Source organism: Balaenoptera ricei, chromosome 5 (genome assembly GCF_028023285.1).
Source record: "Balaenoptera ricei isolate mBalRic1 chromosome 5, mBalRic1.hap2, whole genome shotgun sequence".
NCBI classification, from domain to species: domain Eukaryota; kingdom Metazoa; phylum Chordata; class Mammalia; order Artiodactyla; family Balaenopteridae; genus Balaenoptera; species Balaenoptera ricei.
Window position 1 is genome coordinate 43,770,995 of NC_082643.1, and position 15,766 is coordinate 43,786,760.

The window sequence follows — 15,766 nt, forward strand, 5'->3', positions numbered from 1 at the left end:
GTCTTCAGTTCCAGATTCTAAGTTCCTGCAGTGTGGATTCCTGTCTTGGGCAGCACAGAGCCTCAGTACCAGCAGAGTGAATCATCATATGCATTTCATAAAGTATGTGTTACATATATAAACAAAATCACTGTTTAACAGAAGCATTTTCAAAAGAGAGGTATTAAATCAATGGATTTATTGGGTGAAGCTACAGTATCTCATTTGTCACTCTACTGGTTAACCAAATTACTGTAGAACCTGCTGGATAAGTCCTTCCTCTGCCCCATCTTGAACAAAATTCTGGCTCTTCAGGAACAATTTCAGAACCTGCTTTAAACAATCAGCCCTGAAAATTCCTTCCAGTTAGGAAGTTTGGAACTCTTTCACTTGTGCCTGATTTAGTAACAACCAGATGTCAGGGCTGCCTGTATCAGCAGATGGTTGCTATAATAAGCAAGCTTTAACCAAGGTCAAACCTTCAGTCTGCTCAGCATTGAGCACTGTCAGGTGTGCATTCCAGAGAGATTAGGCTCCCCCCTTCTCCCAGTCACAGAGCTCGATTGCACTGATGCTATACTCTAGCTGTAAGAGAAGTATACTTTCCCGTAAACTCCTTCTAAAGAACGCTTAGGCATTTACTATCCCAGGCTTATATAAAAAAATTGAAGATCACTCTGAATTGCTTGTGATGGTTTTGTCCAAACAGATTTCTTGATTTCTTTGTTTTCCACCTGCTTTAGTGGATTTCCATAAGCCCAGCAACTTTGTCTTCCGTTGTCATTGCTGTGTCCCCTCATTCCTGTGTCCCCAGACCCAGAACAGCCACACATAGCAGTCACCAAATACAGGTGTTTTACTTTATAAAGCTTGAGAAATAGTAATGTGAATGCTTTCCCAAGAAAGCTTTGGTTCCCAGTTGATTTTTACAATTGGCAAGAACTTAAGGGATACGATTTTCAACCCTACTCAAAAATAAATAAATTCACTTATTTTTAATAGTAGTATCATATTTCACCTTGCGAAGAGACTGACTCTTTGGTCCCAGTCTTCCAGGCATCTCACACCCTAATCATAGCTTAGAGCTCAAAGGGATTCAAAATATTTTAGTTCACCAAGACAGAGTGTAAATATTCTATTTTCAAAGCTATCTTGGGCATCTTTTCCAGACATAGAGCCAAGAGGCCAACAGGTAGCCAGAACTGCTATATGCTTCCTACAACAGTAGGGGGTGCCCATAAGGGGGATTTTTGACTCCCATGAAGGGCCATCAAAGGCTTTGATGGGATCTCAGCCCAGGCTGTAACCTGGGCAGTCAGAGAACTTGCCAGTCGCCCAAAAATGCAGAACACACCACTGCACCTGCTTTCAGCTGCCTTCATGCTGTTAGGTTTTAGCAGTATGTATGCTAAAAACCTCTTAACTTTCCCTGTGTTGGTCCATATCTTCCTGTATATCACTTCATCTTATAAAAAGCCTTCAGCAGAGTATTTAATTTCAAAGTTATAATTCTAAAGAAGTTTTTTTGCTCTTTATATTAAAATAATGACTCAGAGAAACTATATTTTTTTTGAAAGTTGTTGCTTTCTAGAACTTTTATTTCTACCAACATGTACCCACCCTCTTTCTATATGATAAAAGAAAATTATTTTGACGGCTTCCATAAACTAGCAAGAAGGTTATGACTACTCAAGCCAAAGACTGAAGGAAGATAGGTTATCCCAGTAGATAAGCAGAGCAGAGAGGCCAGCTGTTGGCTTTCACCTTGAGGGTGTTGGCTGAGCCAAGCAAACTTCAGCAGTGGCTTCCAGAGCCTCAATGACCTAAGGGACAAGAGACAAAGCTGAAGGCCAGCCCAAGGTGGGAAGTCTAACTAGAAACCCTTCCCTGAAGGGTGGGATCTCAAAGGGCTACACCCTTTAAGTAAGAAGAAAGTAGAAATCACCCATCCCTCACTCCCAGATGCCAGCCTGATAAATTGTCTGTGTCAAACCTTAGTGCTAAGTGAAAGGGAAAAATAATTCCCCCTAAGGATTTAAAACCACTTGGCAATTAAAAGGTAAGAACTACTTATAAACATAACAACATGGATGTATCTCAAAAACATTATGCAGAGAATTCAAAACCACCAGATGGCCTCATTTGGGTTTACAGGCTAAATTCTCACTATTTACATGGTTCAATAAACCTCAAGCCAATAAGTTAGTTTAAAGTAGTCCTGGATTGACTGTGCCCTAGTGCAGGGGTAGGCAAACTATTCCAGGTGAAGGGCCAGAGGGTGAATAGTTTAGGCTTTGTGGGCCATCCAGTCACTGTTGCAACTACTTAACTCTGCTGCTGTAGCGCAGAAGCAAACACAGACAGTGAGTGAACAAATAAGTGTGGCTGTCTTCAATAAAATCTTACAGAAACAGGCAGAGCACAGGATTTAGCCTATGGGCTGTAGGTTGCTGATCCCTGATCTAAAGGCCTGAAGGCAGATAAAATTCCAAAGATGACATCATCATAAAAATTCTCTAACCACACAAAGAAATGGCTCCATTAATGAGAAGCCACAGGGGGAAAAAAAGACTCAGACTCGCAAAAGATAGAAGACTTTGGAATAGTAGGAAAAACATATAAAATCAATACATGTAAGATGCTTCAAAACTTATTGAAGAGTAAGCACTTTTGAAAAAGAATCAAATACTCAGGGAACTATATTCAATATCTTGTAATAACCTATAATGGAAAAGAATCTGAGATAGCTATCTATATGTATATAGCTATACTGGGTTGACCAAAAAGTTCATTTGGGTTTTTCTGTAAGATGTTATGGCCAACCCAATATATGAATAACTGAATCACTTTGCTATACACCTGAAACTAACACATTGTAAATCAACTGTACTTCAATTTAGGGAAAAAAAAAAAGAATCAAATATAACTCATAGAAATGAGATATATAAAAACTGAAATTAAAGACTCAGTGACAGGACAGAACAGTAGATTAGAACTGAAGAATTAGTGAAATGGTACAATCATAACATTGTCCAGAAAAAACTCTAGCTAGAGGCAAAGAAATGGAAAATATAAAAAAGAGATGAAGAGACAGGTAGGATACAGTGAGAAAGTCTAATATTTGTTTAAGCAGACTTCTAGAAAGACAGGAGAGGGCAAATGGGAAAAAGACATTATTGAAAGGGATATCTGAGAATTGATGAAAAATACTAAACCACAGATGAGAAACCAACAAGTCACAAGCAAGATAAATAACAAGAAATCCACACCTAGATACATCATGGTGAAATGGTAAAATAACAAAAACAAATAATCTTAAATACACTCAAAGAAATATTACCTTCAGAGAAGTAATACTGGGCTTCCCTGGTGGCGCAGTGGTTGAGAATCTGCCTGCTAATGCAGGGGACACGGGTTCGAGCCTTGGTCTGGGAAGATCCCACATGCTGCGGAGCGACTAGGCCCGTGAGCCACAACTACTGAGCCTGCGTGTCTGGAGCCTGTGCTCCGCAATGAGAGGCCGCGATAGAGGCCCACGCACCGCGATGAAGAGTGGCCCCCACTTGCCACAACTAGAGAAAGCCCTTGCACAGAAACGAAGACCCAACACAGCCATAAATAAATTAATTAATTAAATTTAAAAAAAAAATTAAAAAAAAAAAAAGAAGTAATACTTATGCCTGGTAGCTGACTTCTCAGTAGAAACTATGGAATGATCCTTAATGTGTTTAGAGAAAAATAACTGTTGATATAAACATAAACTTCTATATTCAGCAACAACTTTCAAGAATGTATGCAAAATAAATAAACTTTCAGAAAACAAAAACTGAATTTGCCACCAGCAGACTCTCAATAAGGAACGTGACCCCAGATGAAAGGATTGAGATAAAAGAGGTAAGGAATAAGAAAGAAAGTGGTCAACGTGTGGGTAAATGCTGATTATATAAAATAACCAAAATGATGATGATGACAACAATGACGACAATATTTTGTGGGATTATATAAGTAATTAAAATGCATAATATATAAATTGGCAGGAGGAATGAATGACTGGAATTCAAGGTCCTTGTATTATTCAGGAGTATAAGGATAGTGATCAATTTTAGACTTTGATAAGTATGCAAGTTGAAATTTATAAAGTAACCACAGAATAAAAACAAATTAAGACCACTGAACTCCAATTTAAGTAGAGAAAATGGATAAAGTAATAAATCCAAAAGAGGGCAAGAAGAAGAGAGAGATTTTTTAAATGGAAGAAAGAGAAAGCACAAAACAAGATTAAAAATAAATCCAAATATGTTATTACACTAAATGTAAATGTTGCTCTGATACACTGCTGCTGGGTTGTATAAAATGGTACAACCTTTTTGGAAATGTTTGGCTGCTTCTACACTAAAGGTGAAATGCTCATACCCTATCCTGGAGCAGTCCTAATTCCTACTATACAAACAACTAGGGAAACTCTTGAGCATGCCTAAAAAGAGATATGCAAGCATATTTACAATAAGCTAAAAGGAACCCTACTGTCCATTGACTGTAAATGGAAAAATAGTTTGTGATTTTTCATACCTTCCAGGATCCAGTCATGTTCTACTTATTGGCCTGGTAACAAGCATGCAGGTATCTATTTTTATCATTGCCCTTAAAGTGTACCTGCACACCTTCATATACATTTGTGTGTGTTCTAGAATTACACAATAAGTAGAAAGAAGATAAGTGAGAATCAGAGAAGTAAGTTGTCAAAGGCTGAAAAGCTGATGAGTGCTAGAGCCACAATTAGAAAATGTCTTTATGACTCTTTATCTCATCTTAACCATTACTCCAAAAAAACATCAAACACCAGTAGCATCAATTCGCTAGAAACCAGTGTTAAAAAAACAAAAGCAAGCGTATAGCTTTTGTCAAGTTCTTAATAAGGCCCCTAGTTCTCGGTACCAATCCCAGATCCCATCCTCCCCGCCAGCCTCCCAGCACAAGCTACTCAGACCCAGCAAGAAGCAGGTTAGATCTGCAGTACCACGTTTAAGAAAGTACCATATTTCAGAAACAATGACTGAGAGCAACTCTGGTCAAGAGGCAGCCCTCATGACCACAGTAAATTTTCTGTAGTCACGAGAAACCAATAGCCCTTATCATATATTTGCAGGTATCAATAGAATAACCCAAACGCAGCATGTGCACCGAGGGGATAATGGCAAATCACCAAGACAAAGTTGAGTTGGCCTTGGAAAGTCTGCTTATACAAGAAAACTTTCCTTGCCACTGTTCTTTGTCCCAGGCTGTGATCCAGGACTACTCCCCCTATGCTCTGAGTGTATTTGCTGATTCAGACATGGCTGCTCTTCCAGTCCCAGAATGTGCCAGGACATTTCAGAAACCCTTGGCATTCCTGAAACTTGATGTCTATAAATGTCACCAAGACAAAGGGTAGGACTAAAAAAAGGCAACCTCAAGGCTCAGTGAATGAATCTGTACAAGGGTTAGATGAAAGTTCTTATCTAATGGGATTTTTCTACCAAATCCTGCCTACCCTTGATATCCCAATACAGTTACAGAAGACTCAGGAATACACACAATATTTCGGGCACAATATTTCTAAAGTGGGTATAAAATAATATTAGGGAAGGCAAGTCCAAAGAAGGAGTTCTAGGGAGCATAAGCTAAATCTGAGCAGTATTTGCTTTCTAAAAATATGTTTTCAGTAACATTGTAATTCCTAAAACAACCTGAAAACTGGTTGTGTAAGTCAAAGACTTACAAGAAGGTTCTGATTAAAATAGCATTAGATTTTCTAGTGAATACATGACAGCATTATTACTTTCACAGTGCCCTTGGAAAGATACATATTATCAGTGTCCAAACAAAACAGCTGTTAGTTGTTCTATCAGCTTTTCTGAGAACTGACCCAATTAATAAAATGGATTTATTAATTCAAGCTATACTGAATATGAAAAGGAAAAAGGAAAAGGAAATCTTCTGAGAAAAAACAAATAAGACAAAGAGTCACCCCAACATACATATTTGGATTTGCTGATTTTCGGTCAAGCTCACCCTCAGGAGAGTTTTTGTTTGTTTGTTTGTTTTGGGTGGGGGCAAAGGTTAAAGCAAGAGCAAAGGGAAAAGTTGGGAGGAAGTGAGAAGAGAAGAGTAGCTGACCAAGATGGTCACCTGTTTGCAAATCTTCCCTTGGGATCAAACCCCTATAGCTTGATAAGAAGAATACACACTGATAGCGCTGGGGCAGGCCTACCTAGAGTCAGTTAAGAGAGAGTTGCCTGAGTTCACCTGCAAAAGAACGGAATCCAAGGGTCAGAGTCCAGACAACTAGGCTAAAAAAAAAAAAAGAAAAAACACACCAAAACCAGCGGTTCATGTTTCACATTTCCCAGATGTTCCAGTCCCAGAAAATCTAACTCTGTCATTGAAATGAAAAACAAACAATCCTTGTTTGTAATGAGAAAGAATTTAACTTACTCAAAATCAGAAGAGGGTAAGAGGGTGGAGGTGCAGGGAAAATAATGCAACAGACGTTTAGAAATATAGAATTTATTTATATTCACCGTAAGACAGTGTCACATTTTGTACATGGTTACCAGCAGAGGAATAACACTCTGATTGCACTATATTGCTATCAACATTGCTTATGCTGCGGAGTCGGGAAACACTTATTTTCCCCTTTAAAAAATTTAAGGCTCAGTTTCCAAAAGGTAATTTTACCATTTATTTTCCTGTTTAAGGAACTGGGAAAGTTCTGAAATAAAGGACAAAGGGGTGGAGGGGGAAGGACAGTGCCACACACTTCACTCCTCCTACCCCCGCTGAAGACACTCAGTGTGATCTGTGGTTTTGTCAAAGGCTCCTCCTATCTGAAATGTGTTTGGTTACAAGATCAAACAAATCAGTAGATGGGAGACACCTTAGGTATGTACCTTTAGTAAACAAACGGGAAAACTAAAAACTTTATCACTAGTTGCTGGCTAACATATGTTTATTTGCAAGTTGCCTGCAGAGAAGTGTGCACACATAGTCACGTGGACTCACTTTCCTTTGGTAAAGCTCACCAAACAGGATGTCTCTTCTAACACGCTAGTAAAAAATATTTAATTTCCTTTCAACTTCCAGATCAAGTGGCCACAAAGCTGTCCTTTCTCCTAAGTACTGTCTTCCATTTTTCTTTTCAACCTTGTAGTAGAACAAAACCATGATAGTAACTCAAACTGGTGTGTAATCCCTGTTTCAGTGATTAAAGGGAGTGGGAGGAAAGAGCGTGAGAAAGCTGATCATGAACAAAGTTTGGGGTATTTTCTTGAGAATTACCATATCAACGAGTTCCAAACACGAGTTCCCAAAGTGTTTTAGAAGCACGTTTTCCTGTACAAATATTTCATTCAATCTACAATGACGTCATCATTTTACAAAAGAGAATCTGTTCAAACTCAGTGAACTACCTTACAGTTCATGAGGCTAATGCTATAACAACAAAAGCCAAAAAGGGCACCGTGGGTTCTGCCTCTGGCATAAAGAGGTAGAGACAATCACTCGGTAGAAAAGATTAACAATAAAAAACAAAAACGGTAAAACAAAACAACACGCCTTCCCCTCCAAAAAATACTCCACCACATTCCATTTCTAAGGACTAGTTCTGGAAAGCCTGGGTGGCATTCAGTCTAATTCTGAGTTGAGAGATCCGTTGCCCACAATCATCTTGCTGTAATTCTTCTGCTGCTCTTCCTTATAGGTGTCCTTCACCTTGGCTCTCTTCAGCCCTCCATCCCTGAGAACAGAAAGACAAATAAACAAAAGATACTCCCAGCAGTGATTTAAAAGGGTTACCTATTAATACATGCTGCACCGTGCCATGACATTTAGCAGCTGGTCAGCGATTAGGCAAAAAAACACTGGTTTTGGAAGCAGAAGGAACCAGATTTCAATCTCTGCTCTGCCACTCAACCAGACCTGTGTTACTTTAAGGCAGGAACAATCTCTCTGATGTTTGATTAAAATAAAACAATCTCTCTGCTCGGTTTCTTTTTAGAAGTTAGGGCTGCTATATTCAATATTTGGATACTGTATTAAAACTAGGATTGTTTACCTATCTTTTTCCCCAAGGAAAGTAAAGTACTAGGTATTTTTAGTCTAAATCAACCAATATCTTACTAGAAAGCCATATGGAAAATTTTAAATAAACACACAAGAAATGGTGAGGATACTGAGTATGTGTGGGTAAACTCCTTAAAGAGAAATGGGTTCATCATTATTCAAATCTAATCCTACGTCTAACAAGTCATGTTTTGATTCAAACCACTATATTTCAAGTATTTATAATCTTCCATATTCCAAAACAGACTCAAAATAAAACAAGCAACAAAAACATAAACTGCATTCAACCAATAATAGTGCCTATGTAAGCAGCATTCCTTAATTCAGAGCCTGTGAATCTTTGAACTCTCTCCAGGGTGGAGAAAACAGACCTGCCTGGGTTATAAGTATTCTGTGTGCCCTTCCTTCTTTGGACAACACAAAGAAACAACAAGCTGGAAGAGCTGGAAGGGGACTGGACTGTCAGAGCCACTCTCTCTCTCCTAATCTCATGTTTCAGATTTTAACTCCTAGGAGAGCATGGACCAAGAACTTGCTTACTTTATACTCTGCCTATTTAATTTTAACCCAGCTAAGCATGAATGTTTACCAAGGGCTCTCTAATGATGATGAATGGATCATAGGTTAGCCAGTGAACTCAATGCCATGAAGACAGAACTTGACCTACAAACAGACGGCTGCCTGAGACAACTGCCATGTCCTGGCCTCTAAAGTCAAAACTAAGACACGGCCCACTAGGAGGTCCTCAACTTAAAAATAGACTTCGGTCCACAAATCTTCCAGGGGGTCAGTTGTAGGAAATTTCCATGAAATAAGGTTATAAGTTGTCGTTAGGTCTCCAGAACTGTCCACAAGAGCCTCTTTTATCCACATGAGCTGTCTCTTAACTATTCAGAGCATTTATGTGAATTCTGAATAGTAAGAACTAGGGAAGGGAGGGAGAGACAGAAGAAAGGCCATTCCTCCTTTCCTGAGGTCCAGGCCAAAACAGATAAAAATTCAGTCAGCAACATTTGTCCTTGAGCATCCTGACATTATTTTTACACAATTCTCCCTCCCAAGCATTCCAGTGAACCTCACGCTGCTCTGGGCATCCCAGCTGTGACTTGCCACCCCTAGAGACTTTAAAGTGTTACCCAATTCCCCTTTGCAATGACAGCAGATCTTAGTTCTTAAGGAGGGCAGCAGCCATATATAAAAGCCGCTTTAAGATGACACAATTAAGTTCTCATTTAATCTAGGGGAAAAAAAAAATCTAGACATGTTAATTCATATCCAAATGACAAACACATCTGGAAAGGCAGTGAGCCTATTTTCTTTTTAAAGAAGAGGCCAGGTAACTAAAAGTAACTTTTTACTATAAAACTGCAGATGGTCTGATAAAAGGAAATTTTAAAACTCTGAGGATCATTTCTGCCATTTCGTTCAAGCCAATCTGACTGGGAGTCTGTCCTGGAGCTAACTCCCTTAGGCTATTTTTATTTCGCAAGGCTTTCTTCCTTTCCTTGGTATCTGACGCTATAGATCCAAAGCTCTAAGCTTTTCATAATGGCTTCAGGGCAGGAGCAGGGATGTCAGGTAAGAGGAAGGGGGATAAAGAGTAGAAAACAATGAACAAGGAAGAGGAAGCCCGATACACATATGAACATGGGTCACTAGGACATCTGTAAACTAGGACATCGGTAAGCCTGTCATTTCATGATGGTAGGATGTCTGCAATTTAGTTTCACATATTCCAGTTTAGAGAGTGTAATACAAATATTAGTCTTAACCTGTCTTAACCCTAGTCTTGACTTTAGGGCCCTAAAGTGAGTTGCCCTACATCAAGAACGCATACTCCTGGAGCGGTCAACTAGGCATTTAATCAGAAGGCCACTCTCCAGAAGTGCCACTATAAGGTTTCAGCTATCTTGATCTCCCATCAACTTCCCAAGGTTTGTTAATTAGCATAATGAATTTTAGAAATGGGTTTTCACTGTAGAAATTAGTAGTTTGTTCATTAGCATGACAGATGCCAGAGACAGGCTTTCCTAGGTGAAATTAGTTGTATTCAAGGTATGTGAATGGATAAAATATTTTAGAGACATTCCCCACCCTTGCATTAAAGGGTATATAAGAATCTAGCCAGGGCTTCCCTGGTGGCACAGTGGTTGAGAATCTGCCTGCTAATGCAGGGGACGTGGGTTCGAGCCCTGGTCTGGGAAGATCCCACATGCCGCAGAGCAACTAAGCCCGTGAGCCACAACTACTGAGCCTGCGCGTCTGGAGCCTGTGCTCCGCAACAAGAGAGGCCACGATAGTGAGAGGCCCACACACCGCGATGAAGAGTGGCCCCCGCTTGCCGCAACTAGAGCAACTAGAGAAAGCCCTCGCACAGAAACAAAGACCCAGCACAGCCAAAAATAAATAAATAAATAAATTTTAAAATGAATGAGTCAAGTTTCAAAAAAAAAAAAAAAAAGAATCTAGCCAGCCCTTCTTCCAGAGGCTTAATCCCTAAACAGTCCTGCGTCCCTCTGCGGGTTCAGAAGGCTTTGGTTGGCTGGCTGACAGCCTGACTTGGTGAGCCACATCCTGCTCCTACAACATTACCAAAATTGTCTCCGATGAACTTTTCATGTCAAGTGTTTTCAAAACACCAAAAAGACAGCAGGGACTTTATTACACTTACAGGACTTGAAGTATGGACTATTTTGTGCCAGTTTGCAAATCTTATGTCTGTGTGCGTGTAAGAATCAATCTCCTATTATAACCCTCACTGATACACACTAAATGTTTGTGTGCCCCCCAGTATTCATGTACTGAAGCCCTAACTCCCAATAATATGGCATTTGGAGATGGGGCCTTTGGGAGCTAATTAGGTTTAGATGAGGTCATCAGTGTTGGGCCCTCAAGATGGGAATAGTACCCTTATAAGAAGACACACCAGGGCTACCCTGGTGGCACAGTGGTTAAGAATCCACCTGCCAATGCAGGGGACACGGGTTCGAGCCCTGGTCTGGGAGGATCCCACATGCCACAGAACAACTAAGACCATGTGCCACAACTACTGAGCCTGCATCCTAGAGCCTGTGAGCCACAACTACTGAGCCCATGTGCCACAACTACTGAAGCCCACACGCCTAGAGCCCGTGCTCCGCAACAAGAGAAGCCACCGCAACGAAGAGTAGGCCCCGCTCGCTGCAACTAAAGAGAAAAGCCCGCATGCAGCAATGAAGACCCAACGCAGCCAAAAATAAATAAATTAATTAATTAAAAAAAAAAAAAAAAAGACACAACAGAGAACTTCCAGCCTTCAGAACTGTGACAAAATAAATTTCTGTTGTTTAAGCCACCCAGTCTATGGTAGCTTGTTATGGCAGCCTGAGCAGACTAATACTCCCACCTACATTCAATCTTGCTCAAAGAAACAAAAAACTGAAGCCATAGATATCCATACCTAAAATATTTCACTTATTTCCTGTCAAGTTTTTAAGTTTTCTTTAATATAGTTATAGCCGGAGTTAAATATGAACAAATCTGTAAGTTGCCCCTTGCCTCCCAGGGTCCATTCCTCTCAATCGATTCCCACTTTCTTCTTCGGTGAAAGAACGCTAAATTTTAGCTTGACACATGGCCATGCAGAACAAAGACTACATTTCCCAGATTCCTTTGCAGCAAGGTGTCAGTTCAAACAGATACAAGTGGGAGTGGCTTGTCCAACTTCCAGCCTGTGCTCTTAAAGACATGAATGTGTCCTTCTTGTTTTAGTTCTTCTCTGCTAGCTATTTTGCTGTACTCACTAGGTAGAGGTGGAGCAGCCATCTTGGACCCTAAAGTAGAAGCACACGGAGGATGGTAGACAAATACAGAATGAGCTGTTATAGCAGTCTAGACTGCCTGTGTTTACATATGGGAGATGAAATTCTATCTTAGTTAAGCCATCGTTATGCTGTATAAGCCACTGTCAGTGTCAGCTAAACCTCCAGCTAACACGCATAATAAATGACATTATTAAAAATTGAGTTTTTTTAATTTAAAAACAAGTGATAATACTTCTGAAAAATTTCTTACCAAGGAAGCTCAGTCAGCCCTCCTTGTATGGCAATAGCAGACTTAACCCGGTTAGCAAACTGGACTGCATCTTCTCCTTCCTGGAAAAAAACAATCACAAGTACTTCCTTAAGATAGAGTTTTCAAATAATGCTTTCAAATGTCTCACAATCATTTAGATTTGTTTTAAAGTATAAGATTCATATTTTAGCTCAAATATGCTCTATTCTGAATCATAGCAAATATCATTTGTTCTATCAAGAAAATGCAGTGCTGTATTGTTTAATATTTTTATCACGTGTATATATGTTTATTATGCTCTATATTAGCCTTATTCAAGATACAAAATTCCACAATATCTGTAGGTTCAAGAAACCAACAGCAATTGTAAAAACTATTATGGAAAAGAGTCCCTGAATATAAAACCAGCTTGATTTTGAAGACAGCTAGGTATATATACTTTTTAATGACTAATGCTGAGAAAGCAGAAAGTCCAACTGTAGCTAATGTAAGGAAGGGAGACACCCAGGTTTTCAGGTAAAGGTTTTCTTGCCTTTATCTGACTAGATAAAGCACCAAAGACCAGCTGTTATCTATGGCATACCTCTCTGGTCATGGGGGGCATGTACCACACATCACAGACAATGGCCCAGCTGGTCATCACTCGAAGCAGGTAGCTCACCATGTTGTATTTACTACTGTTCCAAAATGCGTCGCCAAACTGAGGATTATACTGAGAAAAGAGAAAAGAAAATGCATTCCAGTTAGGAATTAAGTGGCAGTTTCTCTTATCCATGTCAATGGATGATAAGCCAAACATCTCTATCAGACCCCCCAAAAAAGAGAAGCTACTTCACTTGACAGAAAGGATCCAAAGAGCAAACCAAATGTAGAAAACGAATTTATGGTTACCAGGGGGTAAGAGGGGGAGAGAGAAATTGGAAGATTAGGGTTGACACATACACACTACTGTATGTAAAAGAGATAACTAATAAGGACCTTACTGTATAGCACTGGGAACTCTACTCAATACTCTGTAATGACCTATATGGGAAAGGAATCTAAAAAAGAGTGGATATGTGTATTTGTATAAATGATTCACTTTGCTATACACCTGAAACTAACACAACATTGTAAATCAACTATACTCCAAAAAAAATTAAAAGAACAATTAAAAAACCTATACTCCATTAAAAATTTTAAAAACAAACAAACAAAAAAAACCCAAAGAGCAAACCAGGCCATATAACTCCCCTGACTAGAGCCAGAGAGCACTGATACAGGAGGGTTATTGACATGACTCTTAAATATCTGTCTCCCCACTTAACTGGAAGGTGGGTGAAAGGAGGAACAGTATCTGTTTTGCTTATCATGGTGTCCTCAGTACTCAGACACTGGCCTGGCGCACAGTACCACCCCACATATCTATATACATATCTCAATAGAGAGAAAAAGTGATCAAGCAAATGGGGTAACTGTAAACAATTGGTCAATCTGAGTAAAGAGTCCACAAGTATTCCTTATTCTTGCAAATTTTAAGTTTGAAATTATATCAAAATAACATGACCAAGTCACTGCCCTCTTTTGCGGGGGGTGAGGGTGTTTTACCTTAATTGCAACTGGATATATGGTTCCTCCAATTTCAAAGCTTCCCTTTTTAAACATCATGACTGAAGTATTGTTGATGCAAGTTCCTATAAGGAAATGGGAGTAGAGGGTGAATATTTTTTAAAGCAGTCATTTTTAAAAGGAATCATTTTGATATAAAATAATTTAAAATATTCAAGTCATATCAAATTACAGATTTTTTTTCAAAAAGAAAAAAAATTACAGATATTTTACTATCATTTTACAAATCAATTCCTGCTTAAGTAGTAGTAATTCGACAGTTCTAAGCAGGTTTAATAACGAACTTTTACTTTTTTATTGGCTACTCTAAAGATACAATTTCCTCACAACAGGTGACAATTTCAGCACATCTTAAAATAAGGACTTTAAAAAGTTATGGACAATACCTTTCTAAGTTAATTACCCAGAAACAACTTCTAAGGTCAAAAAGGTACCAGGACTTCCATCAAATCTCAAAAGAAAGCAGGGAATTACTAGCTCAGAGGCCATCTCATCCCTACAGGACAGCATAGATCTGAACTAAGAATGCCAATTCTAGAACAATCCAATTCCTCATATACTTTTGGTACTTGTTATCAACTAAAGCTTGGTAATAAGCACTGCCCCTTCTTACCTTCAGGAAAGATTAATATGGGTAATTTTTTCTTATCAGCAATATGTTCTCTTAGTCTGTGAAGAAAAACAAAGGATCAAAATTATACCTTAAAAAAGAGAGAGGTGGGAATCCTCTTTGGTATTCTTTACTCTCTACTAACACAGATATACTTGTAAAGCAATAAGGAGGAAAGAAATAAGATACAAGTAAAGAAAATAAACTCAAGTTGGTCCCTTTCTAAAAAAAGTGTAAAGGCTGGTAAAGCTGAGATAGAGAGATTACAGCTGCCAGAGTATATACCGTTGCTCAGTAATCTCAAGATGGTGAACAGTTTTCTAACCTTAAAGAGATTTCAACAGGTACTTTCCATTTTACTTTTAAAAGCATGGCCCACCTTCATCTTTACAGCAATGATCAGAGTGCCTTCAGTTAAAGGCCTCAGGCAAAAAGCTGTTTCCAAACAAAGGTTTCTGGTAAGCAACTGTACCCCAAGCCCCAGAAGTTCCTTCTCCTGTTCCATAAATAGCATTAGCTCTGTCTGTCTCTACATGGATTTAAGTGATAACGGTCATTCAGCAAACACTTAATCCACCATCTATTTATTCAGCCAACTGTTACCAGTTATTTACCTTCAAGGTAGTAATTTTCAACTTTAAAAATTCAGTGACTGGACTATATCTAAGTCATGGCAATGTAAATGTATGGGCCTTCTAATCTCATCATCTATCCCACTATGACTACAGAATTCAAAAATTTTTAAATCTAGCTAAGACAGGTGATTCACCAGAAAAGGCCAACCACAAATAGAGCTCCATATGTTTTAGTTTTAACCTTTAGTACTGCTCTGCCTTCTTTGGCAGGAAGACCAAGGCTTAAAAGATTTTATGCTACCCCACTGGATACTGTGTAATGACGCTGCTTACCTCTTAGTAACCAGGTGTCGGTCCTTCATTTCTGAGCGTTCAAACCAGACATGTGGACAAGCCTTGACCATAGCTCTCTGAATAATTCCCATCAATCCACCATGAACCTGGCCAACCTAGAAGGACCATGAGAAAAAGGGGAAAATGCAAAGGCATAGTTGTCCAAAGAAAGCCTTTTTTTCTTTTTAGTACCAGTAAGTTCCTATTCCCCACTCAGAGAAAAGACTGGCCTTCTTCTACTGACTGAAGTTCTTAGTCTGTTCAAAGGACATGACTGGCCAAATATAAGCACAAAGTAGTCTTTAGTAGTGCCTTTGAATTTTAAGCTATGTTGCTGTACTAGCTTTACTCTAGCTTTAAAAAGTAGAGGTCTTTCAACTCAGTCAAGATAAGGGAAATACAAATTAAAACTACACTGAGGGACTTCCCTGGTGGCGCAGCGGTTAAGACTTCATGCGCCCAATGCAGGGGGCCCGGGTTCGATCCCTGGTCAGGGAACTAGATCCCA

General features: G+C 39.2%; 1 protein-coding gene across 4 annotated transcripts in view; it reads right to left on the bottom strand.

The window, feature by feature from the left end:
* Positions 1 to 6,509: 6,509 nt before the first annotated feature.
* Positions 6,510 to 15,766, bottom strand: part of GPAT3 (glycerol-3-phosphate acyltransferase 3) — a 58,089-nt gene continuing 48,832 nt past the window's right edge. For all 4 annotated transcript variants that reach the window (XM_059922710.1, XM_059922708.1, XM_059922707.1 and 1 more), the window contains exons 8-13: positions 15,259 to 15,374; positions 14,354 to 14,409; positions 13,720 to 13,805; positions 12,716 to 12,844; positions 12,133 to 12,212; positions 6,510 to 7,753 (exon numbers count right to left, since the gene is read on the bottom strand). In XM_059922710.1, the coding sequence (XP_059778693.1) occupies positions 7,642 to 7,753; positions 12,133 to 12,212; positions 12,716 to 12,844; positions 13,720 to 13,805; positions 14,354 to 14,409; positions 15,259 to 15,374 (579 nt within the window). In that variant the 3' untranslated portion in view covers positions 6,510 to 7,641. The remainder of the gene's footprint in view (positions 7,754 to 12,132; positions 12,213 to 12,715; positions 12,845 to 13,719; positions 13,806 to 14,353; positions 14,410 to 15,258; positions 15,375 to 15,766) is intronic.